Source organism: Lutjanus erythropterus, chromosome 17, assembly GCF_056507025.1.
Source record: "Lutjanus erythropterus isolate fLutEry1 chromosome 17, fLutEry1.hap2, whole genome shotgun sequence".
Classification (NCBI taxonomy): domain Eukaryota; kingdom Metazoa; phylum Chordata; class Actinopteri; order Lutjaniformes; family Lutjanidae; genus Lutjanus; species Lutjanus erythropterus.
In genome coordinates this window covers 1,655,240-1,682,146 of record NC_139333.1, presented here as the reverse complement: position 1 = coordinate 1,682,146, position 26,907 = coordinate 1,655,240, and the positions used below count along the sequence as shown (strand labels likewise).

General features: G+C 39.2%; 1 protein-coding gene across 2 annotated transcripts in view; it reads left to right on the top strand.

Moving 5' to 3' along the window:
• Window positions 1–26,907, top strand: part of LOC146311513 (glutamate receptor ionotropic, delta-1-like) — a 679,669-nt gene that overhangs the window by 612,415 nt on the left and 40,347 nt on the right. For both annotated transcript variants that reach the window (XM_084740789.1, XM_084740790.1), the window contains exons 9-13: window positions 390–491; window positions 4,231–4,353; window positions 7,549–7,623; window positions 7,854–8,196; window positions 18,981–19,119. In XM_084740789.1, coding sequence (XP_084596915.1) covers window positions 390–491; window positions 4,231–4,353; window positions 7,549–7,623; window positions 7,854–8,196; window positions 18,981–19,119 — 782 coding nt within the window. The remainder of the gene's footprint in view (window positions 1–389; window positions 492–4,230; window positions 4,354–7,548; window positions 7,624–7,853; window positions 8,197–18,980; window positions 19,120–26,907) is intronic.

Sequence of the window (26,907 nt, the reverse complement as noted above, 5' to 3'; positions counted from 1 at the left end):
ACGTTCATTTTGTGTGTGGCTGAAAGAGCGATGAATGGAAACATGCTGGAGTGGGTTGCTGGCATGTTCTATAGATGTCTCTTTATGTTTTTTTCCCTGCTGTATTCACTGCACTCGTCTCTCTGTCCCAGTCTAATTTGCAACAGAGAACTCACATGAAATCCAATGAGACGAGTGAATAAATTGTAAAATTGCAGCCTGTGAGCCGTGTTGCATTTGCTTAATTGATGGGTGCTGAGTCTGTTGTGTTCACCCCTCTCTGTTCCCTCTGAGGACCTCTGACTTACAAACAAACGAAACCATTCAGACTCAGTCTGGTGTCATTGATGCCTCCGTTCTGTACTCTGTTTATTTACATTCTGTCTTCTTCTCTTTGTCTTTTTCTGCAGCTCGCCACGTGGGACTCAATCCACGGACTGAATGGCAGTCTGAAGGAGAGTCGGATAGAGAACGGCATGCAGGGAGTGACGGTCAAAGTGGTCACGTTACTGGTAGGTGACGTCTGCGTAAATTACAGTAACATTCATATATGAAGGACAACATTATAATAAACATTTCCAAAGGACAACCTCCCCAAATAAAAAACAAAATAAAAACACTATTATGACAAAGAAAGGACAAAAAATAAACGTCCATTATGAATCCAAATTTAAAGGTAAAATTCACCCCACAATCAAAAGTATGTACATATATCTCCTCTTTCTTGTGTCAAACATCCATCCTGCAGGTCAGAACCAGTCTGCCAAAGGGTCCAGTGTCGACTACTAAGTCTAAAAAATGCAGAAATACTGATCATTGTGCAAAATATCATCAATCAGCAACATCAGTACAAAATAATTTCTCTTAAAAAATATACAGGTGTCACATGTATCCTTAAAAAGACTAAAAAGCATCAAATTAATTCATCTGAAAATGAAGCCTTTATTGGTATTAAAATGTATTACAAGACACAGGAAGTAGGATTTTATTTAGCTTTTTTTCTGCCATTGCAATTTAAAATCTACTTTTTAAATAATGGATTACCAGCCACCTCTCAGATTAATTAAGATCATGATAGCAGAACCAACAACACTGGTTCTGTTTTCATCTGGGATGCTCAGAGTCAAAAGTGCCATCTTTTGGGGGCATTCGGTTTTATGTCTGGGTTCATATGACATTAATGACCTGCTCACCACACATTATCCTTTACTTACTACACAGCTTTGTTAAGTACTTAATCTAAATCAGTCAGTTATGTCATAATAGACTATTGCTATGGGCACAGTTATGATAATAGACTCTGAAGGAGCAATTAAATATTTTCTATAGTAATAATTGGGTCAAATCGAATTGTTTTTAGTTAGTAATTGTGTAATAAGTGGGATTATGTACAGTGAGCGGGTCATTGCTGCAAAATAAACCCCTTCAGGATGATTTAAGTCCTGAACCAACCACGTTGGGGTGTATTTCACAATAATGACCTGCTCACAGTACATAATCCATCACCTCAAACACCAAAGTCACACATTAACACAGACAAGCAAACTGTTTTAACCACCAAAGTCACAAATCATCAGAGGGAAAACCAGAGAACATTTTCTCTGTAAAATAAGATCCAGTTCCAACAAAATCACAGAGTGGGAGTCAAGCAGTTATTTTAAGTTAGAAAAGTTACATAAGGTTGCTTTAAGACCAGCAATGTTTGTATTTGAAATGAAGAGAGAAGAGAAAATACACCATGTGATGTTTACTTCACTTAAACACAAGTTCAATTCTTGATAAAATAATCCAACGCTCCAGTGCACAAAATACACTTGAGTGAATCCACAGAAAAATCCTTCAGTCAATAAAGAGAAACTACTTTGTGTGGCTCAGTGTGTTTCTGTAAGTTTTTATTATTCGTGGCTCAACCAGTTCGTCTGCTTTGAGTCGTGTTCGTCCACCCTCAACACTTTTCTTTTTAGTTTTTGAGAGGGCATCGATCCAGCACCTTGGCTTAAGCAGCGCCTCCGGACACCGTGATTAGTTTAAGGGATACAAACAGCCGAGCGTTTTCGGCCCTGATCCCACAGCAGCAGCAGGTCCTGCCAGAGCTTCCTCCTGTGCTGGCGCAGCACCGTGGAGATGCAGGTCTAACCAAGCAAGACTAATACCTTCACCCTGCAGGTTGATCCCCTGCAGCTGCAACACTTCCAGCTCTGAGTGCTGCCAGCTACCAACATTGACACAACACTGAACTACTGCAGATATACACCTCCTGCTCAGGATCTCTACAGAGCAACTTTAAACCTCAAATCAACTCTGTTGACGTATTTTAAAGGGATAGTTCAGATTGTTTTATGCAGGGTTGTATGAGGTACTGTTACTGTATTACCGAAAGTAAAGTTTGGAGAAGCAGAGATGACCACTTGGCAATAAACTGCTGTGGACAGGGTCTGCAACAAAAGGCATTTTAGCTACCTTAAAAAAGGCCCACTTAAAAAAATCAATATAAGGTGAAGTGTGTGCTATATTAAGAATATTTTCATCGCTTTACTTTGCCACCAGACAGTATTTTCCAAGCTGTTACGGAAGCCAAATATCATTCTCTCCTCACCAACAAAACTCCATTGGCAAAATCAATAATTTTACCTTGTGAAGTACAGGAGCTTGCTGGTCTGCCTCGATCTGTTTGTTTGTTTGTGTTACTGTGCAACTTTGGTGTCTTAAAGGGATAGTTTGGATTAACAGAAGTTACACAATCACACAAACTAACTAACAGATTGAGGCAGTAGTAGACCAGCAACTCCTGTGTTCTGTGAGGTAGAATTACTGATTGCACATATGGAGTTTGGTTGATTGGCAGAGAATGATATTTGGCTTGAATAGCTGCAGTTTCCTATCAGAAAAAGCTGCCTGATGGCAAAATAAAGTGGTGAAAATATTCTAAATGTAGTGTTTACTTGAATGGATCTTAATGTTTTTAGGTGGTTTAGGTGAGTTTTTTATACTGGCTTAAATGCTTTTTGTTGCTGACCCTGTCTACAGCAGTTCATTGCTAAGCTTCTGTGCTGTTGCTGTTGTAACTACCTCATACAACCCCACTTCAAAAAAATCTATACATATAAAAAAACTGATTTACTTAAACTTGTTATTTATTCACACCTGCAAGTCTGAATCCAGATGCATTGCTTTTCTGCATGAAAGTAAGGCATTTATATCTTGGAATTTATTTCTGGGTGTTTATATAAATATTAAAAGACAAATTGTATTCAAAAAAGCTGCTGTGTGTTACAACCAAGGCACACAATATAAGGCCGATGTAATGAGCAAAAGAAAAGCAATTTGTTGTTTAGATGGTGTTTTACAAATTTAAATGAATCAATTACAAGCACAACAAACAGGAGCAGTGAGGTGAGATACTAAAACAGGGCCAGCAGCATGTACAGCCAAATTATAACCATGCATACGCATTCTGTCAACTCAGAATTTAATCACCTATCTGGCTGGCATACTAGAAAATCACTGTTAAGCCACTACAAACCCAGTAAGGCCAGTGTGCTACATGCACTGTTTTACAACAAAGACACGCTATTGGAACATGTGTACAGTGTGTCCCTGCTTATGTCAGCGAGACATAAGCAGGGACGTCTCTGACAAAGATGTTTTCTGGATGGCAGCATATGTCGCTCCAGAACCTGTTTGTGCAGCTGTTGTCTTTTGAAGTTGATGCTGGTGACAATCTGGATGGTCCTTTTCCTCTTTAGTCCGGAGGACACGACGTCCATGATTTGTGAAAACAGTCTGAAATGTGGACTCGTCAGACCACAGGACACTTTTCCACTTTGCGTCAGTCCATCTCAGATGAGCTCGGGTCCAGAGAAGTCTGCAGTGTTTCTGGATGTTGTTGATATCTGTCTTTCTCTTTGCATGGTAGAGTCTGAACTTGCATTTGTAGATGCAGAGACAAACTGTGTTTACTGACACACTTGCATATTGTACACATAATCTCATGCACTTCACAAGTTTTTCCAGTCAGAGGACAGCACTCATTGTGGTCAAACTGTTTCATCTATTATTTTGCTCTCCATTTAAGTTCTTTTCAACCCTGGTTTCCTCTCAAAGCTGAAAAACATTCATCTCTCTTTGTTTTTCTTTAATTTTTCTTTTTTTTTTTTGTTGAAGCTGCAGTTTGTTGAACACACAGTGAAGTACCTCGTCTTTTTCTTCAGCGCTGAGGCTTTTATCCTCTCTTTCTGTGTCTCTCTGCAGGAGGATCCTTTTGTCATGGTGGCAGAGAACATCTTGGGGCAGCCAAAGAGATATAAAGGCTTCTCCATTGACGTCCTGGACGCCCTCGCCAAGATCCTGGGCTTCAAATATGAGATCTACCAGGTGGGACTGACTGACAGGCCCAGGTTTAGCTCAGGTGTAATTAAATGTAACAAGTCAAGACTGAAGAAGGGAATTTCACCATAGATTCAAAACGTTTGGGTTCAAAAAAGGTCTGTTTTAACCATAAACTTATCCAAGTAGGTAGCAAGAAAGGAGACAAACTTTGGCAGGAGTCAACAAAATCTAACAAAATCTCCTCACTCTCTCGTCTCATAGTGTCCAGTGGGGTTTCTCAGTCCTGAAAAAAAGTGTCTTGTTGTCTCCTCCTCCTCTTCAGTCACCATAAATTCAGAGATTGTCTCATGTTCCACAAATTATTTCACTTTTAAAGGACATGTATTAAAATTTTTGAAGGAAAATGGATTCTCAGGACCTGTTAGCAACACATAAGGGAATACACAAACACTTAGTGATCAGAAGTTTTTGGTGATTTTATCCAGCTCTTTTTTTCTTTCAAGTTTTCCAAGTTTCAGGTTTATTTTATTCCTCTAGACCACACAATGCGGTATAGAGTACACTTAAAATAAAGCAACAACATGGTGGTAAATGACAAGAATAGATCAATATGATAAACTAGGTCATTTAAATAAAGGCACGACGTTGTTTAAAAGAGCACCTAATTTATGAACTACTCTAGGTTTATGTGTAAAGTAATAATATGAGTTTACACATACACTGATGGTTAACAAAATATTTTGGCAAGTACCTCCTTCTATACTCAACAGTGGTTGAATTTTTACATTCAAACAAGACATGATATTATTATCTTAATTAATTAAGATACTTTTCAAACTTAAAGGAGAAGTGTGTGATTTCCAGTGGCATCTAGCGTTCAAACCTTAGATTGCAACTAAGAGGATTTACCCCAACACCGCCCCTCTCTCACCAAGAGTACGGTGGCTGTCAGCGGACAAAATGGTGAGCGAAAGCTATCTCACAACAAACTATAATTATGTGTGTAGGATGAATTACCTGTCCAGCAACGCTAAATGGTCTGCCAGCGATCACCCACGTCTATCCTCCCCGTCTACTTCCATGTTTACGCTGCGGCGTCTACGTAAGGTCGCCATGGGCTTCCCAAGACTCACTGTTAGTGCAGTTTGTCCGCTCTGCGCTGCCGTAGACGGCGCAGGATGATGATCTCCGTAAGTCGACCCGACAGTATGTAACTGAAAATGGCTATTTCTAAAGTAACGAGAACGTATAGATTATGAGTTTACGTTGATTGATAATAATAAATAACATACTTATATATAATATATCTCATTTATGTACATAAATTCCTGTAATTATTACACACTGGTCCTTTAAATTCCTCTTTAAATTTATAGTATAGATCACTTGTGGTGTCACAGCTCAGCATGTTGCTTTCCAGTAGTTTCTGTGTTTCAGTGTCAAATGGCTGCAGTGATTCCTGTGCTGTTTCTCTGAAAGCTTTCACACACTGTGAGATCCTACAGGTTCACTGCATGTTGCCCAGTGTGAGATTGCTCTAAAAATGTGTGATTGTGTGATCAAATTATGGTGTCACATTGGAAATTTAAAGATACACAGATCTCATCAACTCACATCATTCATCTGCACCACTCTCATGTTTTAAAACAGGTTTTTAAAGTGGGAGGTGGGCCTCCACGAGGAGGTTCGATGGATTTAAATGAAAAAATAGTAGATTAGCTATCATAAGAAGTGCACAATGAAGAGGCTATGTGTGTGATTTTTGTCAAATTTAGCGATACAGCAGTGGGGAATTTTACTGTTTTTTTTCACATTTTCTCAGTCACAAACTAATAAATGCCTTTGAAATATCTTTTTTGATGTATTTGGTGTCATCTGAAGTTATGTTAAAAAAAGCTATATTAGCCTGTTTGGGTTCAGTTGTTGACAGCTCAGTTTTCTATGGGATCTTGATAGTAGTATCACGATACTGAAATTTCTAACGTTGATACAATACCTTAAAAAAGATAAAAATATTAATAATATTGATATTTGAAGCACAGGACTGAGGTGAAAAGTTGAACACAATCAGACCCACAAGTTGACATTTCAGTGTGGCTGGTTTATACATACATGAAGGACAAAAGCCTGGTACAGAGAACAAAAGCTTTTCTCATCAGCTAAAACAAAGTGTGTGTCTTCTATGGTATCCTGGTCCATACAGTTGTGCACCTAATTCTATTTGACCTACTGACCTTAACATCTGTGAAGGTGCCTAACTGTAAGCATCATGCTGCCACCATCGTCCAATGGGAAACATTAATCTTATTGTGGGGTATCTGTGTGTTATGACCATGTGTGTGTCCTCAACAAAATGTCTAAAACATACAAAGAAACCATTGACCATGTTCTCAAAACACAGAACCAAACATGCAAAAAGTAATTTACCTCCTTACAATATTCAATACCATTGTTGATACCACAGGGGCAAATTGACACAACCTTAGGTGCATAGAGTTTTAGAGTTCTATTAAAAGATAAATGTCATGAGGCTACAACATGAAAAGGATTCTCAACTGGAACAAATCAGACGAGTGACACGAAAAAGATAGCAGCTGGTACCAGAGTATCGATGCTGCAGAGAAACCGTATTGAAAGCATTTCAAAGATATTAGATGTATTGATATTTGTACTGTACTTATACTGTTACTTACCTTGCAGTTGAGGTAAATAAAACTCCCACTCACTTTTTGAAGAAAAATGGCTTACATGTGCTATCCACATACATATTCTACAGGTGCTTACAATGTTATGTTGCTTTCTGTGTGCTCCCCGTGTCATTTCATGTTGTATTCGAATTGGTTGCTTTGTGGGTCCTTTCAGCCAACAGATTGTGAAAATTTGCTCCTAAATTTCTGTCTGAAGTATGACACAGGCTCTCTTTGGTCTCAAAGGCTTTTGAGTAGCTGTTGGTGGATGAGCCACATTGAGACCTCGGACAACCGTTTTGAACTGACAACCGAAGAGTTGACCATGTTTCTCTAAAGATAGCACAACATCACATATTGTACAGAGGTCTTGAGACGTGTTGAAACTTAAGTATTGGATGAATAAGCACAGCTTTTATTTTATTTTCCTCCTGAGATTCAGCCTCTGAAATATGGACTACAGAAATGTGATTTTAGGTTTTTTTTTTCTGGTTGAAACGAGGCCCTGAACTGAGGGCATAAACTCACTAAACTTTTTTAATCTTTACTCCAGGTGGCAGACAGTAAATATGGATCTCAACTTCCCAACGGCTCGTGGAACGGCATGATTGGTGACCTCATTAACAAGGTAAAACCAGAATTTACTGTTTGTTCCAATGGACTTACAGTAAAAACTGAACTGAATGTGTTTAAAATGAAGGCTCATCAAGCACAAACTACAACAGGTGAACAAATGAAGGGATCATCTGGTTTAAAGGAACCTGACTATTTAAGGCAAGAACATTTAACCTGGCTGACCCCAAGTCAAAATATCAACACTTTTTATGACAGCTCTTCTCTATCTGTCTTCCTCTGCAGAGGGCCGACCTTGCGGTGTCAGCCATCACCATCACACCGGAGAGGGAGAACGTGGTCGACTTCAGCAAACGTTACCTGGACTACAGTGTTGGCATCCTGCTGCGAAAACCTGAAGAGAAGATCAACATCTTCTCCCTGTTTGCGCCTTTCGACCTTGCCGTCTGGGCCTGCATTGCTGCGGCGATCCCTGTGGTGGGAGTGCTCATCTTCCTGCTCAACAGGCTGCAGGCATTGCGCTCCTCCTCTACCCAGAATGCACCGCCGGGCCAGCCCACCAGTGGCGTGGGGTCGGGCACCCTGCACAGCGCCATCTGGATTGTTTATGGAGCGTTCGTACATCAAGGTGAGAGAAATGATAGTAAAGTGGAGAATAGTGATGTTGGAGAAAGAGGCTGTACCAAAACTGCAGGGTTACAGCTTTGATCTCAGCTGTAAACAATTTGTTAATCATTGGTAAAATACTAGTCTTGCGTAGCCAGTATGTCTCCCCACAGTGCTCAGCATTGGAGAAAGGTTTGGCTCCACATATACACATTCTGCTATAGAAGAAAAAACGGCCTGCTTTGTTCCCATTTCTTTAAACCAATCACAAACATCTTGGGCAGCGCTAAGCCCAGGACGCAGCAGTGGTGCTGCTGCAAAAATAACGTTGAGGGAGACATTAAAAAATGATTACATTGCTGCAAAACAAAAGCTAACAGCTGTTAGCTTCGTTTACGTTCGTACCATTTCTGGTCTAGGTGCTAATGTGCTGTTTTCAGCATGTAGGTTGCAGCTCAGAGGTTGTTTTTGTTTCCCAAGAACTTATTGCAGATAGCAGACGGTGCAGTGCTGCTTGAAGCAGCAACCAGTGGCAGGACTTGTACCTGCAGTGTGCATCCAGTGAGTCAGACTAGTAAAATTCTGATACTGCTTTGAAATCACTTTAAAGCCTTTGTAAACCCAAATCCTATATAGTCTTCTTATGTACACAGTAGTAAACATATAAAAAGTGTTAGAGATCAGATTTAATTCAAATCTGAAATATTGTCATCTTAAGTTTTTGAATTGCTCAGAGATTTTGAAAAATTATAATCAGAAACAGTGCCAGTAGGTTTTCACTTGTAAAGATTGCTGTGGCATGTTGGTGCATAAAATCGAGCATAGTACTAAATATTACGATAAAGATTTAGGCAAGAACTGCTGGATTAAGCAGCATTAACAGAAGTGGAGAAGAGACAGTAACACACAAAAAATCAAAAATGTAAAGAAAACAGTGTGACTGTTATTTAAGGATATCAAGATTTAGGATATTGCAATGTGCAAATTATGCAATTAATTCCACAAACAGTGATTTAACCTGGCAGAAATCAATATCGCTTTAAGTGTTCGCTATATTCATAATGTTTTCTCTGCTTTACTTTGCTGTTAGACAGCCTTTACCGACAGGGAACTGAAGCCACCATCTGTTTACAGCCACAAAACTCAATTTTCCCTTGTAGGGACAAACTACCACATGTGTCGCCGTCATCTATTCATCCACCAAATTACCCAAATGTGGCTTTTTTAATCATCTAGTCACCTTTTAATTCCCAATTTAAGCTTGTTTGATCTTTGTTGGTCTCAGTAGACACCACTTCATGTGGATTGTTTGACTCTTTTATGCCTCTTTTACTGAGAATATTGGATTTACAATCATCAGATGGACACAAATACAGCTGTGTCTCCCTGCGTCTGCTGGTTGTGTGAGTACGTTTTTGCAAACAGTCATTTGCTGAGTTTGTCTGCTCTCCAGTGGCCAAGAAAGTAAAAAGTTGTTTCCTGGTTTGTCCTGTCCCTGACAGTTCACAGGTTTGATTCCCATGTCTCATCATGTTCTTGGGACACTGAGCTGGTTTCCTGCTCACCCGCTGGGAATCACAGTGGATCCAAACATGAGCCGAAAGCCAAATGGAAAAACTGCACGACTCAAATATCCTCACAGTTCAGCAGCTCAGCTGTTTGGCTGAAATCAATCACGGCTGATCGCGGCAAAAGGAAGCTTATCTGCCTTGTAAAGACGGATTTCAGTTTGATTTTGGGGAGTTTTAATTTAGAGCTGTTCCAGGGATTACACAGCAACAGAAGAGGGAAACAATAATCACAGGAGGATTTGTAGCGTCTGAAATATTTAGCAGAGAAGCAGATACAAGACCATAAAACTTTAAAGTGCTTAAATGAATTAGGGGGAGGCTTAGATTACAGAGCACAGAGCTCCAGGAAATGTCACTGTGAAATAATGAACTTAGGTTTCTACGTTGTAGATGTGTGTGTGTTTGTGTCTGTCGCACAGCCTGTGCTCATCAGTGTGAGATTGTTAAAGTGATGGCTGACACTATATAATCCTGAACACTTAACCCCAACCTTCTAAAACCTCAGGTGTTAAAGAACCCCTACTGAAAACAGCTTTTTTCTTGTGTTAATGTTCCCTAAAGTGTCTGACCTTGACTGTACAGCCTTGTATCTATGCAAAGTTTGTCATTAGAGAGGTGTTTGTCACATGCCTCTACTGTGGTGTTTTTTTCCTGGGGACCCACTTCTTAAAAATGACAAACCATCAGGACCCAGTTCACAACAGGCCTTCAAGTTCATTTGTGCATTAATGAACGTCACCTTATATTATTTTGATGAATGTTTTTGAAAACACGTACACATTTTAGATGCTTTATAAAAGAAAGAAAGAAGAACTGCAGATTCTTCTATAGGTTTTTTTTTTTGTTTGTTTGTTTTTTTTTCATATGGCGACGCAAATAAAATCTCCTCTGACCCACCTGTGGGTCACGACCCAGGCTTTGGGAATGAAACTAAAGAGGCAAAATCAAATGAAACCTCTGGTTCAGCCCTGTGCTAACTTGAATGGGGATAAAATGACTTAATTGTTCAGCTCTTCCAGACTCTCCAAATATTTTTGGAATGAATGTAAATAATAAATAAAATTCTGATAATGAAATTGGTCATTTTGCAGGTGTTATGAGACTCAAAATAAATAATTATGTTTTACAGCTGCTTCTTTCACACTGTTAGCTGAGAAAAAGGTCTTTTGGGGCTGCAGGACATCAGGTGATGCTGTCATTACATGGTTTGGCCACTATGTCAAATGTACTTCAGACTTCAGTGCATTTTCTGGGGGCTTGGAGGAACCATGTTAAACAAAATCAGAAAAAAAAACTGTGTTGAGGGAAACTTTAAGGAAATTATTTGGCTTCATATGTAAGCGTCACATTAACCATGAATAACAGACCGTTTCTCTGAATAACAGACAGTTGCTGTCACTCTGAGACCGTTGCTATGGATGCAGACTGATCATAAACCCTGAAAGAGTGATAAAATCACTTTCAATTGAATAAAATATTTTTTAGACTAACATTTTGTGCCAAATCATAAGTACCTTTGTAATAACTGGGCTAATATAAAGTAAGTCTGCATTATCACTTAGCTATTTACAGTTAGCTAGATTAGCCCAGTGGTTCCCAACCTTTTTTTTTTTTTTAATTCTGGTGACCTCTATTATCCAACCCAGTGGCAGGTATTAAGATAAAATGAAATAACCAATCTTGTCAGTGATGGTCTCGTTTACTGTAGTTCGTATAGAGACATCAGTTTTAAACTGAGACTGTTTCATAACCAGTTAAAAAACTCCTTGTAGAACCTTTAAAGAATACTAGTAATACACAAAATCTTTATATTTTGGACACAGTATGATCTATTTTGACCTCCTTGGGTCTGGAACAGTTACCAAAATGAAACCATGTGAGAATCATCTGAATCATGATGAGGAGACACAACTGATTTTTATGATCTTTACAATGTGTTGTATTTCATGAATGTATATGTTATTTCATCTTAAATCTAAATTTGTAGCTGTAGCTGACAGATAAATAAATCAAGTACAGTATACCTAGAAATATAGAAAGAATTCAAAAGAGACTGACGGACAAAGTAATGTACAAATACCTCAAACTTGTACTTAATTACAGCGATTAAGGTGAATTTATTTATTTAGATTTCACCTGTAACTATCACAGAACCAGCTTCTGTCATATACCATTTGAAATTATCTATTGATGGTGTCCATTATAGGACTTTAGTGTTGTTTAAACCATCAATAATAAAAAGAAAATCAGTGTTTGATTTCAGATACCAGCACAGATGTATTTATACCATGTATGTTGATTCAAAGAGGCAGACGCATGCAGAAATATGATTGAATTTTTATTGAGATTTTATTGAATGTTTTTTTTGTGTGGGACAAAACCTGAGCACCAGGAGTAAAACCCACGCAGACAGCTGGAGATCACATCAACTACACAAAAACAAGATGGAGGTGTTTCTGTGGCGCTGCAGTGTCCAGCATGTGCTTTTTTGGAGTTGTGGGCTGGGGGATGAGGAATCGGGGGGTGGGGTCAGGGGGGGTAGAGGAGGTGGGGGTGAGGGAGGATTGATGGACGGATGAATGGGGAGAAGGTGGAGGAAGAGGAGGTGAGGTGAAGTGGAGATGGAAGTAGCTGGTGTTGCCCTGCATTAGAACCACCACCAGCAGCCTGCTTACTGTTCTTCATTTGCTTGTGTCATTTCCTCCTCTTCTCTTTCTTTCTCTTTTCTTTTCTTTCTTTGCTTTCCATTACATTTCTTCTTCCTCCTGCTTTGCTTTACGTTTCATTTCTTCTTCATCCTACTTTGCTTTTTGTTTCCTTTCCTCCTCTTCTCTTTCTTTCTGTTTTTTCTCCTCTGCTTTATGTTTCATTTCTTCTTCATCCTGCTTTGCTTTTTGTTTCCTTTCCTCCTCTTTCTTTCTGTTTTTTCTCATCTTTTGCTTTACGTTTCATTTCTTCTTCATCCTGCTTTGCCTTTTGTTTCCTTTCCTCCTCTTTTTATTGAATTTTTATTGATTTTTTTTTTTTTTTTCGTGGGACAAAACCTGAGCACCAGGAGTAAAACCCACGCAGACAGCTGGAGATCACATCAACTACACAAAAACAAGATGGAGGTGTTTCTGTGGGGCTGCAGTGTCCAGCATGTGCTTTTTTGGAGTTGTGGGCTGGGGGATGAGGAATCGGGGGGTGGGGTCAGGGGGGGTAGAGGAGGTGGGGGTGAGGGAGGAATGATTGACGGATGAATGGGCAGAAGGTGGAGGAAGAGGTGAGGTGAAGTGGTGGAGATGGAAGTAGCTGGTGTTTCCCTGCATTAGAACCACCACCACCAGCAGCCTACTTATTAATTGATTAATTGATTTTATTTTATTTTATTTATTTTTTGTGGGACAAAACCTGAGCACCAGGAGTAAAACCCACGCAGACAGCTGGAGATCACATCAACTACACAAAAACAAGATGGAGGTGTTTCTGTGGCGCTGCAGTGTCCAGCATGTGCTTTTTTGGAGTTGTGGACTGGGGGATGAGGAATCGGGGGGTGGGGTCAGGGTGGGTAGAGGAGGTGAGGATAGAGGTGGGGGTGAGGGAGGAATGATGAACAGATGAATGGGGAGAAAGTGGAGGAAGAGGAGGTGAGGTGAAGTGGAGATGGAAGTAGCTGGTGTTGCCCTGCATTACAACCACCACCAGCAGCCTGCTTACTGTTCTTCATTTGCTTGTGTCATTTCCTCCTCTTCCCTTTCTTTCTGTCTTTTCTTTTCTTTCTTTGCTTTCCATTTCATTTCTTCTTCATCCTGCTTTGCTTTTTGTTTACTTTCCTCCTCTTCTCTTTTTTTCTGTTTTTTCTCCTCCTTTGCTTTACGTTTCATTTCTTCTTCATCCTGCTTTGCCTTTTGTTTCCTTTCCTCCTCTTCTCTTTCTTTCTGTTTTTTCTCCTCCTTTGCTTTACGTTTCATTTCTTCTTCATCCTGCTTTGCTTTTTGTTTCCTTTCCTCCTCTTCTCTTTCTTTCTGTTTTTTCTCCTCCTTTGCTTTACGTTTCATTTCTTCTTCATCCTGCTTTGCTTTTTGTTTCCTTTCCTCCTCTTCTCTTTCTTTCTGTTTTTTCTCCTCCTTTGCTTTACGTTTCATTTCTTCTTCATCCTGCTTTGCCTTTTGTTTCCTTTCCTCCTCTTCTCTTTCTTTCTGTTTTTTGTCGTCTTTTGCTTTACGTTTCATTTCTTCTTCATCCTGCTTTGCTTTTTGTTTCCTTTCCTCCTCTTCTCTTTCTTTCTGTTTTTTCTCCTCCTTTGCTTTACGTTTCATTTCTTCTTCATCCTGCTTTGCTTTTTGTTTCCTTTCCTCCTCTTCTCTTTCTTTCTGTTTTTTCTCCTCCTTTGCTTTACGTTTCATTTCTTCTTCATCCTGCTTTGCTTTTTGTTTTCTTTCCTCCTCTTCTCTTTCTTTCTGTTTTTTCTCCTCCTTTGCTTTACGTTTCATTTCTTCTTCATCCTGCTTTGCCTTTTGTTTCCTTTCCTCCTCTTCTCTTTCTTTCCGTTTTTTCTCCTCCTTTGCTTTACGTTTCACTTCTTCTTCATCCTGCTTTGCCTTTTGTTTCCTTTCCTCCTCTTCTCTTTCTTTCTGTTTTTTCTCCTCCTTTGCTTTACGTTTCATTTCTTCTTTCTCCTTTGCCTTTTGTTTCCTTTCCTCTTCTTCTCTTTCTTTCCGTTTTTTCTCGTCTTTTGCTTTACGTTTCATTTCTTCTTCATCCTGCTTTGCTTTTTGTTTCCTTTCCTCCTCTTCTCTTTCTTTCTGTTTTTTCTCCTCCTTTGCTTTACATTTCATTTCTTCTTTCTCCTCCTTTGCTTTCCTTTCTTTTAGTTTCTTCTCTTCTTTTGTTTTGTTTTTGATTTCCTTTCCTTCCTCCAGCAGGGTAACTGCCGTCTCATAGTTCTGTCCTTCCACGGCCAGTTTTACCTCGTCTGCCGGTGGCTGTTTCACTGTTGTCTCACAGGACAGGTCCTCTCTGATTTCCTTGTGCTCAGTGTTGTATAACTGAAGCATGTCTTTGGAGCTTTGGACAGCTCCGGTGTTGGATAGCTCATTTTTGGTGTCTTTGAGCTCTTGAGAGAGATTGTTTTGCTTATTCTTCTTTTTCTTTATAATTCTTTGACGTTTCTTCTGGATCTTTTTCTCTGCTTTTGTCTGTTTAGTCTTAACATTGGTCTTGTTGCACGGGAAACCTTTATTTGTGTGGTTCAGTTTCAGACAGAGCTCCTGAAGTTCTTTTTTCTCTGCCCGCACCTTATTGACTTTCATCTTCCAGCTCAGGTTTGTCTCAGCAAGCTCTGCCATGAACTTATACCGCATATCGACGGACTGTTGAAGGCAAGATTTGTAGGTTCGAAGACTGTCAGCTTCGATGCTCAGCAGCTCATTTTTGGCCTTGTTGAGCTCTTGAGAAAGACGGTCCTTCTCATCCTTCTCTTTGTCTATTAGCTCTTCATATTTTTCACATTTTCCACAGAGTTGCAGTTTTGCATTCTCTGTCTGCAGCTGCTCTACCTTCTGCTGCAACTCATTCTGCAGTGCAACACTCCTCTGCTTCTCTTCCTGGACTTTGAGCATCTGATCTTTCAGCTCTGAGAACTTTTGCTTCTCCTTCTTCAGTGTTGCTTCAAAATTTTGCTTCTCCTCATGCTTGTTGTACCTGATATTATCCAACTCATCCATTTTGGAAACAAGGTCCATGTGGAGAGAGCGTATTTCTGCCCTCTGTGATCTGATGATCCTTTGGTGCTTTTGATTTTGAGTGCGGTAATTTTCCGCTTTAATCTCCAAGAGCTGCTCCAATTGGCTTATCTTCAGTTTATAGTTGACGAAGACTCTTGGACGGTCTTGACGAGGATTTTCAGGGTTGTACCCTGGATTGTGTGTGGGGTCTCTTGGCTCCATGGAAGTGTTTCTTGAATACTGTGGTTGTCTGTTATCAACTGTAGATGTCTGTGATACACTGCTGTTGTTTATTGAAGGCATGTATCTGTTGTGGACTTTTAGTGTCTGTAAAAGATGGAGTAGTCTCTTTAAGACTGTTGGGTTTCAGTGATAGACTGGTGTTGTCTGTACTGTGGTTGTGTGTTTGTCTGTAGACGCAATAAACTCGACTCGACGGTGGAACGGGACACTTGTGTTGTTGTGAAACGCGGCTGTGATTCTGTCTGTCGTGTGTACAGGAAGGTTCTAACATGGGAGGGTTCCAGACTCTGACATCACAGCTTTTTGCCTTTGATGTCTTGAAGATCAAAGACATTCCGCGTTTCTATAGCAACAAATTCAAATAGCTTTATTGACACAAACAGAATATGACATCACAGAATGCTGTAAATTGACCAATCAGAATTGAGTATTTAATAAAGCTGTGTTGCTATGAATGACAGATGAAATTCTGATAATTGAATCACATTACACTTGTATGAAATGTGCAATTTTGACTTGATAGACTCACTTTTAATTCAATAAAAATTTGAAGTTGAATATAGGTTCAGTTTCAACTAATTACTTCGGTTATTCAGGTTAATTAAAATGAATTATGTATTATTACATCACCCATTCTTAAGAATTGGGACATGTGTTCTTTTGGGTTTCATATATGAAATAAATATAAATGTACTTTTTTATTTTCTAAACTCAGACTGTCCCAGAAAACAGTCTTGTCCCAGACAAGAATTCACAACTTCAGAGTCTAAAAATAATGATAACCACTGATAACATGGGTGTTAAAATGTCATCTTTGTTTTAGAATATATATTTTTTAATATAAATGTTGGTCCTCTAAAGATTTCTGTCAGATTGTTACAGATTTAATCAGGCATAAAAAGGGTCAGCTATACCCTGAGGACCCCGTCTCACTTCCTGGGTGTAAAAAAAGGCGGGAATAGCGCTGAAGCACTGGTGAACTTTCTATTTTTAGATAAATTCATTCATTCAGTAATATTTCTATCAGACGTGTCTCAACATGTCGACCCTGTAGCCCGTCTAAATCAAAGCTAAATAAGAATTATGGTTTAAAAATGTGTATTTTGATCATTTTGTCAACTCTGTCAGCTTTTCCATTTGCATTTAATAAAAAAAACAATTATGAAGAGGTTGGCTCATTACAAGGTTTAATAGCCAAGAGTTTGATCTTCTAAAATATATTTTCCAGCATAACTGAAGAGTAAAATTCAAAATCCCCTCACAAAGTTTGGTTTTGTTCCAATTCTCAAGAATGAGTAATAGGTTAATACAAGATAAAACTTTATTAATGACTTGAGGGAAATTCACAAGCTACACAGCAGAATAAAAAATGAGCTCCATTTTTACCAGCTACAACATTTATTTAATTTTAAGGCATTTATTCATCATTAATTACTTACACTGTAATCCAGTAATCTAATATATATTACTCTGAAATTAGACACTGCATAAGGAGGACTTTTACTTTTGGTACTTTAGGGGATAGTTCAGACTTTTCATAGTCAATGTATTACCTACAGTAAATGGCAGCGGGGACGCCCTCAGTTTAGAGAAGCAGCAGGGGTGCTGGTGTAGGAAGCTAAGCAATGTCCTGCTGTGGACAGCAGATTTCACAAAAAAACACAAAAAAAAGATCAATATCAGTATTTTCTCCACTTTGCTATCAGACAGCCAACCACTTTTATATAAGATAAATATCTTTCTCTCCAAAGCAATCAGATAAAACCAGTAATTTTATCTCTCAGAACACGGCCGTTGCTGATCTACCACTGCCTCAATCTGTTAGTTTGTTATGTTACTGTGTGACCTCATTATTTTAAAAAGTTACTTTGGATTCATGAAAGTCACACAGTAGCACAAATAATAACTCCCTGTTCTGCAAGGTAAAATTACTGTTTCTACCAAAGGAGTTTGGTTGAGGGACAGAGGGATGTTTGACTTAGATTAGAAATGTTCTCCAGAAATAAAGAATGTCCTTGTTATTTGAAATGTCTTAACCGCATGTGTCCTCACTTTCCAAAACTTTACTTTTCATAAATAATTTCCTTACTTTTTAGAAATATTTTCACTTTACAGAGGTGTCCTCGTTGTTTAATATGTCTTTACTTAATCACTTATTAAAAATGTCCTTAAACCGACCATTCTGAAAATATAACTTTCTGGAAATGTGCTTATTTTCCAAAGACAGCTTGACTGTGACTGATGCACATGTTCTATTCGTAATAAATTAAATTAAATTAAATAGGATATAATTACATGAAATAGGATATAATCTGGTTTAATATACGAGCTGTGGTTGAACCCCCCCGACTCATCCTCCCCAGACATAGTAGTGACAGGCAGGCTGCAGGAGCACTGCAGGAGCACAGGATGTTAAGTAGCTGGCTGTCTCACTGCCTGCCAAACTCCATTAATATTTTGCTAAGTTTAACAGTTATAAAAATCTATGCCTTCTATAGATTATTAATTATTTCTTAAGATGCATAAACAGACACTAACTCATTTGGTGAAAATTCTGCATTAATTTGAATGTTTATTAATGTGAAACAGACATACAAAACAGTTATTCTGGCCCAGAATGGAGATTTCAAAGGAGGATACTGCAGCTGTAGTGTTGAGTATTTCAGTTCATGCACTGTGGTCTTTTTATGATTTGTGACAGTAAATATATTACAGATTTCTCCTTTAATTAAAAATATATATATATCATTAGTCTCCAAAAAGTCTAAAATGTCTGATCTGTCCTCACAAAGATAGAACAACACACACAGTGATATCTAAAAACATGTTTGTCCACGTCCACAAACACATTCTGATAAACATATTCCAGCATGAACACACACACACACACACACACACACACACACACACACACACACACACACACACACACACACACTCTTTCCCAGCAGAGGCACCCAGCTGCATCTATTATGGTCTGGCAGGTTGCCTGGGAAACCTTTTAGGCCTAACGGGCTGTGATTAGATGCAGCCGTGCAGCCGCTCTGCTCGCTATGATAAAGCACCGCTTTCACCTGCTGTTTGAGTGAGGCGGCAGGTGGGCTCCTCCTGGTCACTGAGAGCGACCCGTAACTGAGAGGTCGCAGGTCTGATCCCCTCAGCATGTGTCCATTAACAGCTGCGAGATCGCAAAGTGGATACTCAACACGTAGCAGCTTTTGAGTAATGACCTGGAGGTGATAGTCATCCGTGTGTGTGTGTTTCGGTGTTTTGTGTGTGTGTAGGTGGGGATGGTGTGGTCGGTTCTGTGGCTCTGAGGATCGTCATGGGCAGCTGGTGGCTCTTCACGCTCATCGTGTGTTCGTCGTACACCGCCAACCTGGCAGCGTATCTCACTGTGTCACGCATGGACCACGCTATACGGTAAGGACATTACACAAACACACACACCCTGACATTAAGAGTTTGCTGGAGCCTGCAGCTGCGAGTGATGTAAACAAATTCAAACACATTATTCAGATATGAGCAGATAATTCACTCTGAACAGACATGAGCAGCAGCTGAATTGTTATTTGTTTCCTGCCGCTGTCCCCTGATGACACTGCTCCACAAACTTCACTTCTTGTCAGAGTCAAAACTTAGTCAAACATCACTTTTTGCAGTGGAATACATCTCAGTCTTTCCAAGTCAGGTGAGAAACTGCAGTATTTTATCCTTGTCTTAACCTCTCGGTTTATTTTCACTATCTTTAACAGTCACACAACTTTAATTTAGACTGGCTTTACAGGTTCAAATACAGATAATGTGTTACTATTTGACTAATTACATGGTTAAAATATTATGCTGCTTGTATCACAATATTTTGTGGGCCCATGTGTGTATGTATGTCGGGTATGATTCTGAATTGTTTGTTACATGCACAGGTACTTGCATTGTTTGCATATAAGTGCATTTAAAGAATTTTTGAAATGACACAAAAAAGAAACAAAAAGAAAATGTAAATCAGGCGTGTTTCCATTGACCGGTTTAGAGCGAATTAACTCAGTTACACAGAAGTCGGTGGTATAGACGACAAGAAGTATTAAATTGTATTTTTGTTTTTTTTGCAAAATAAGTTCACATGCATTGTTAAATTGGCTTACATACAGCGCCTGTGTTTAGTATTCAAGGATCCATGGATATATGCGGTTCCAAATTCTACTCAATATGACATAAAATAATCTGTTGTACAGGAGCCATGATAAATCAGTCACACCAGAGTAATCTGTGACACACACAGCCTGAGTGTGCCGGGACCAGTCATGATGGGACAGTATATAATGAGCAAGCTGCTCTCTGGAGTCTTCATGGGTTGGACTGAAGGAGGAAGTTCATTTAGTCTTTATGATCTCTGAGGTCACTGTGAACACTGAGGACAGCAGAGTCGAGTCCAGCAGAATCAACTTTATGGTCTTCAGCTTTTTAGAGACTTCACAGTGTGCAGCTGTGACCCCGCTCCATCAGGAGGAGGTGATAGTTTTTATTGATCCCTGAGGAGAAATCTGGTCATCGCAGCTGTAAAATGTGATTCAGCAGTTTAAACATAAAACATGAATAAATTCTAATTAAACAGTAGAATACATGCACAGTTAGATGAAGTTATTAAACCTGAGATCTTTATGTCTGTACACACCACATGTCCAACCGTCTTTTTTGCTGCTGATGAACAGGAAAGGAGCTCGACAGCACCCCTATGTGGGTGAATCTGGACAATAAAAACATGTAGCTTCATTGCCAAAGAGGTAGAGCTGCAATGAGTAATTGATTATTAAATTAATCTCCAGCTATTTTGATAATGGATTAATTGGTTCGAGTAACTTTTCTCTGATTTTAGCTTCTCAAATGTGAATATTTTTCAGTTTTTTTAGTCCTTTATGACCATAAACTGAATATCTTGGGGTTGTGAGTAAAATAGTCACTTGAGGACGTCATCTTAAGCTCTGGGAAACACTGATATTTTTCACCATTTTCTGATATTTTAAAGCCACTATTAATCTATTAGTCAATCAATTAATCAACTCTGAAATTGATCGGTAGTTGCAGTCTTGCAAAGAGGTTATTTATTCGGTTTGGTTGTTTGTTTGTTTGGCTGTAAGCAGGATTAAATGTTGGAGTTACACAAATTATGTTTCACTTTTATTACCATTCCAAGATAGGTCAATTGAAACACAGGGGTCTGTGAACTAAATTTGACTTTTAGAGGTGAATATAACCAAAATGGATCTGAATTTTAGTGCACTTTCTCTATGCCTGTGTCAGGGTTGTTAAACAGGACTTTAGGTTCCCATGAAAGGGCTAGCGAAGTGCTTATTGTTTACGCATATTTACATATTTCCCGAAAAACAGGCAGCTATGGATAGGACTGGGTACCAAAACATGCTGCCAATATGGACGCAGATTGTGGTGCAGATGTTGCAAGTGCATCAGCAAAGCTGCTTGGGTAACGCTGCAGTAGCACTCACTGTACATGGCTCTGTCAGCAGCTGATGTGACATTAGCCTTCTGTTAGCTCATTGCTGCCATAACCACAGTTAACAGTCAAGCTAAATGGTCTAAAGTGTGGCTATACTTCACTCAGAAGGATTCCAACATCTGGTGAGATGTGCAACAGATGTTTTAAAACTATTGCGTGTAAAGGGGGGAAGCATCTGGTGACACACAGGATACACTTGTAAGTGGTCTTTAAAATAACTTCTCCTTCATTTTGTGTCTCTTTAAAAAAAAAAGAAGTATCAATTCAGTCACCATTTAGGCATCGGTAGCATTATCTAAATGATACCGATCCATAGGGAGGAAGGGACTTGTCACGGACAAAGATTAATTGATTTACAGTAGCCAGCAGTGCTGAATATGCTCTATACCCCCTGTCAGATGACCTCAGTGCTGCTCCCTGTAGGTGTCTGTGACTGTGTTTGTCCTGGTGTCCAGTCATCTTTAGTTGGAGGCTGCTGAGCCCAGTTCTATTGCCTGCTAATGGTAGCTAACAGTGCCAATTAGCTACTTTAGCGAAGCGGCTAAAACTATCTGCCTCAATTGCAGTTGAGGTCTCATTTCATTATTTTGAGTCTCATTGAAAATGGACATGCGTACGTTTCTTTAAAGTGTATTTACTGATAGTACTAACTTTGCTAAGCAGATTATATATACATTATAGTATACTTTGGAGGAGACAAGACTGGCATTAAAACCTGTATAGACGTAGTTACAGTTGTTAAATGCAGAGGCCACAGCTTTCAGCAAAAACATGAAGCCCTGAACCAACTAATAAACATTTTTAACGCCCCCCCCCGGTCTTTAAACTGATTGACCTCATCAGGCTGTGTCTGCAGATCATTAGTGGAGAACATGTTGTATTCTGTCTTATAAGCTCCCTCCCATTGAGATGACTGAGTCAACTCAACATGGCCGCCTCTCCTCAGCAGCACGGTGTTAATTGCTCATTCAACCTTCATGAGCTTCTCACACATGGCTGATTATTAATCTCAAGGAGGCACATGAAAAGATTGATCATGTCAAATCAACGCTTTGGAACAGGAGGAGAAAAGATGCAAATGATGGGTAATTTAACAGACCCTGGAGTGAATGGGTTGAAGTATCAGAGCTGATGTTGTTACAAAGTTAGAGGGTTGGCAGTTTAGCAAAAAAAAAAAAAAAAAAAAGAAAGAAAGAAAAGCTCTCAACGTGAATATTTCTCCATAAAGAAATGACACCTTAGTTTCTGAGTTCAAGTGTTTAATGCAACTGAAAAAGTCTCTTGTCTAAACTATGGGCTCTCAGTGTGTCGAACATTTCACCCTCCTGTTGTAACTGAACATCACACTGACCCTGACTCTTGTTTCAACAGAGGCGGTTGTGTGTTTTGTAATTCTGTAGAGAAAAGTTCTGAAGTGTTCAAAAGTTGAAACATGATTTACATAAAGTATAACGTAAGTTTATAAAGCGTCATACATTTTGTCAGGGGGGAAGAACTATTCTGATTCTTTATTGAAGTTAAAGTACTAATGCCACACTTTAAAAATGCTGCAAGTAAAAGCCCTGTATTCAAAACCTTATTTAAAGGGACATTCCACTGATTTGTAGACATTATACTTTACTCATCATGTGGAGAACAGTTCCATACTAACATGCTTTTTAGTTCCCTGGAACAGTATATCATGGTTCTGCAGAAATATTACAGTATACAAGCATTGAATATTATGCTGGCATAAATGTCCCACAATGCAATGCAGTGGGGATGATGACAACAACACAACAGAGAGAGGTGGATAGCGACCAGTGCTGCTCTCTGTAATGTCAGTAATGTTTCAATTGAAATATGAGTGAGTTTCCACTTTGCTTAGCCATGATATATTTTTTAAGTTGGTCCATGGTTAGCACTGGTTACCATGGTTACACATCTCCAACCAGCAGGGAAGTGACACTGACCAGTGCTTAAGAAGACACATACACTGCTGTTTATTTACACCAAAGTATGCTGAACAGTTTTTAGCATGTGTTTATGGATGCAGCAGTTATGTCAGTTGTGGCTGTGGAGGAAGTTTCATCAAGTCAAGAGACACACAACACAAACAAACTAACCGATCCAGCATCAACTCCTCTGTTCTGTGAGGTAAAATGTCTTGATGGTGAGTCATTCAAAACTAGTCTGGCTGGTGTGGAAAAAGCAATATTTGGGTTATATAACTTTGGTTTCCCATCAGAAGAGGCTGTCTGAGAGCAAAGTACAGTGGTGCTCCTGCTGCCAGTCCAGGTTACAGTAGAGTTGAAGAGTTCAGTATCCCCACATGACTCTTAGAAAGCACAGTGGGTCACAGTCGGGAGGCTTAATGCAGCAGCTGCCAGATGTTAAACAAAAAGTTTCCAACCTTTTTGCTTCAGGGAGCCCTTTTCTATCATTGAGGAAACTGATGACGCCTGTGTCATATTTTATGGATATATCAAGTTATATTTAATGCATAACAGAACAGAACAACTGATAAAATGCACAGTTAACCCAAAGAGTGAACCAATAATGTGTGGGACGTGTGGATGAATTTTAGCAGATTATTTCCTGTGAATATTGATCAGAGATGAGCTTTTCTGATATATTTAGGAACTTTTTATACTTTTACCTTTGTATTTTTTATACTAGACTTTTTTTTTTTTTTTTACTTTTTATCTAAAATGATGATCTAAACCTTGAAAACATTTTCATTTAGTATTTTCCTCTCATTTTACTATGAGCTCTTAGGTTTTATAACTGTATTTTTCTAATGATGGACAAGGCTGTACCCTTATTCTGAAAAATGGTTTAATTTATTTTTCCTTACAGAAATTAATGAAATACTAAGGATGTTTAATTTTCCAATAAGTATTCTTACCTCTTTTAAAATCGAGAAGGCCTCGTGACTCCCTGTGAAGCTTTGGCGACCCCTATTGATGGTTGGGACCTCGGCTGGGAGCCAGTGATCCAACTAGTGTTGTTGTGCACTCAGAATCTCTTTGGGATTAAACTCCAGCACGCAGCTCTGTTTAATAGAACATCTCAGGTCGATAAGTTAGGTTTGTTGACAGTGTGGAGAGCTGCAGTAACTGGATACACTTGTAATTTATACATGAAAATTGTTTGTTATTAATCTGATCTCTGCACAATTTAAAGAAAGAGGATCGATGTGAGGAAAAAATCAGGCTGTGCTTCATAAACAAGGACCGAATCTGTTCATTAAAGCAAACAGACAGATTGACCAGGCAGCAGGGAAATTATACATATTTTCACAAGCTTTTATCAACAACATTGACAAACTTTTCTTGTTTTCCAGATTGTTACTTCATGAAATTATGGCTTTTTACCCTCGAAAACTCACAGCCGGTGTTTAGTCCGGTGCGTCTGGAACACGAAATTACAGTCCATCTGAGCTGATTCAGGTCTGAGGTTCAGCCGGTCCACTGTCATTAAAGCTGTTGATTGGACATTCATGTAAAGTTTATTCTCCTCTGCAAAAGTTCTCAACAAGGTTATCACAGTCAAAACTGAAGCTCAGGGAGGGGAACTGTAGAACAAAAGTGGAACAAATGACTGAATGAGTCAGTGTGGATGGATGCTACCACCTGTTTGTGTTTCGACATGAATCTCCTGCTGAGTGCAGGTGTGCAGATGAAGGTGCATTTCCACGCTGCAGTCACAGCATTGCTTTTAAAAGTTAAACTTGTCGTTTCGTCTGCATGTAGACTCATTAACATCTGACCTGGCATCGTCAGTCTGAGTGTGCATTTTTACCTCATGTCAGCCTGTTGCTAACCAGAGAAGCTGAGCTGTTGGCAGCCATTAGCAGCGGACGCAGATGTGACCCGTAGAGTTTAAGCTGAACATGTTAACGCTGTGTCTGTTTGCACCTGAGGCTGTGAAGCTGCGAAACCGAGCCGACTGCGCTTCGACTTTACTGTAAACAAACACAGCAAAGTGAAGTTGAAAAAAAAAAAGGATTTTCGCTTCCGTAGCTCATTTTCCATCACAAATAATGAAAACAGACTCATAACTCCCCTCGCCTCCTCCTTGTCTTCCTCCTCATCATCATCTTCCTGCCTCCTGCAGGTTTGCTCTGAATTTCTGTTTCATCTGCAACATACAGCAGGTTCAGATTCTGAGGTTTTAGGTGCCTGTAAAGAAAAACAGTGTTATGTAACTTTTTGTTTTGATTAAGCTGGTGAAATTCCTTGTTTTTAAAGGTGCAATATGTAAGATACGGCCTCAACTTTAAGTTAAAACATTCAAAAAATGAACAAACTATCAACAGAATGTGAAGAAACAGGTTTGATGTCATGTCAAACTGTCTGTCTGTTGTATTGCAGAGATATCGACTGATGTTAGCATGCTGAGCAGCAGAGGTGCACAATCCTTTACTCAAGGAGAAGTACAGATAATTGTGTAAAAAAATATATATATATATATATAATAAAAGTAGAAGTACTCATTCATCGTCTTTACTCAAGTATAAAGTAAAAAAAGTACAGGCTAGGGAATATATTCAAAGTATAGTTAAAAACCAGCTGAATCTCACCTCCCCCTCTCTGTCTGTGTCGTCTTACATCTTTTTCATTGTTTTTGAACATTTTCTTCTCGTTACATCGTTCTCATCTTCTGTTGCTTTCAGTTTGATATGTCTTGTTCCATTGTTTTTGTCTTACGTCTGTTGCGTTGTTTTTTCGTCCTCTTAAGTCTTCTACATTGTTTTCATCTTTTTATATCTTTTTCATTGTTGTTTTCTTGTTATGTCTTGAACGTTGTTGTATTTATGTCTTTTATGTTATTTCTTCCCCACCTTCCTCTCGCTGTAATCCCATTTTGTGTCTCTCCTGTACACTCACCCCTTTCAAACTTCATTATTAAACTTCTTCTACTGTGTGATCTTAAAGCGTGCAGCGCAGTGCAATATTAGTCAACCTGGATCCTATTTTCCTGTGTTTTTGTATTTTAGTGACTAATGGAGACAACAGTTTTTGAAATTGGTCCCATACTGAGAAAGATATAATTTACCCAGGAAACAACTGCAAAGTATGTCCACTACAAGTGTTTGTTTTTGCCACTGACGGGCTCAAATTGTTATTCTAAGTCTCTGACAACATTATGAAAAGGATCCCCGCAGAGACAGACCTTTTTGTTAAAGAGTAAGATCCTTTTTGTTTCATCAGAAAAGGCTGTTTTAATGCTCCCACCAAACTTTCTAAAAACAAAAGTGGTGGGAAAAAGTTTTAAAACATCCAGAGAATGTGGAAACTTTGACTGAAAAACGTCTTCAGTTCTTTATTTTTGAAAGGCTGTTAACCATAAATATCACAGCCTGATGAAATGTGCAGTATGATCTGACATCATGTATTTATCACCTCTGAGTGCTGAAGTTCAAGTGGTGTCAACAGTGCTGATGAGTTCTTACACCCCTTCCAGGCTGAAGATCAAAAGAACGTTTTTAATTTTCCCCCCTTTGTTGTGCTGCATTTCACCCCAAAAAACCCCGAAACAGTGGAGGAAGATCGAAGTCATCTGGAGCATCTTTTTATCTCCTGATTCGACCATCGTCTGCTCAGATTTCATGTTCAAAGACCCGAAGAGACCCAAACAGGCCCTGAGGTGATCTGTTGACTGGACACCAGCTTCATTTACGTTTACAGCATCTGGCAGGGCGACGGTGAACGCAG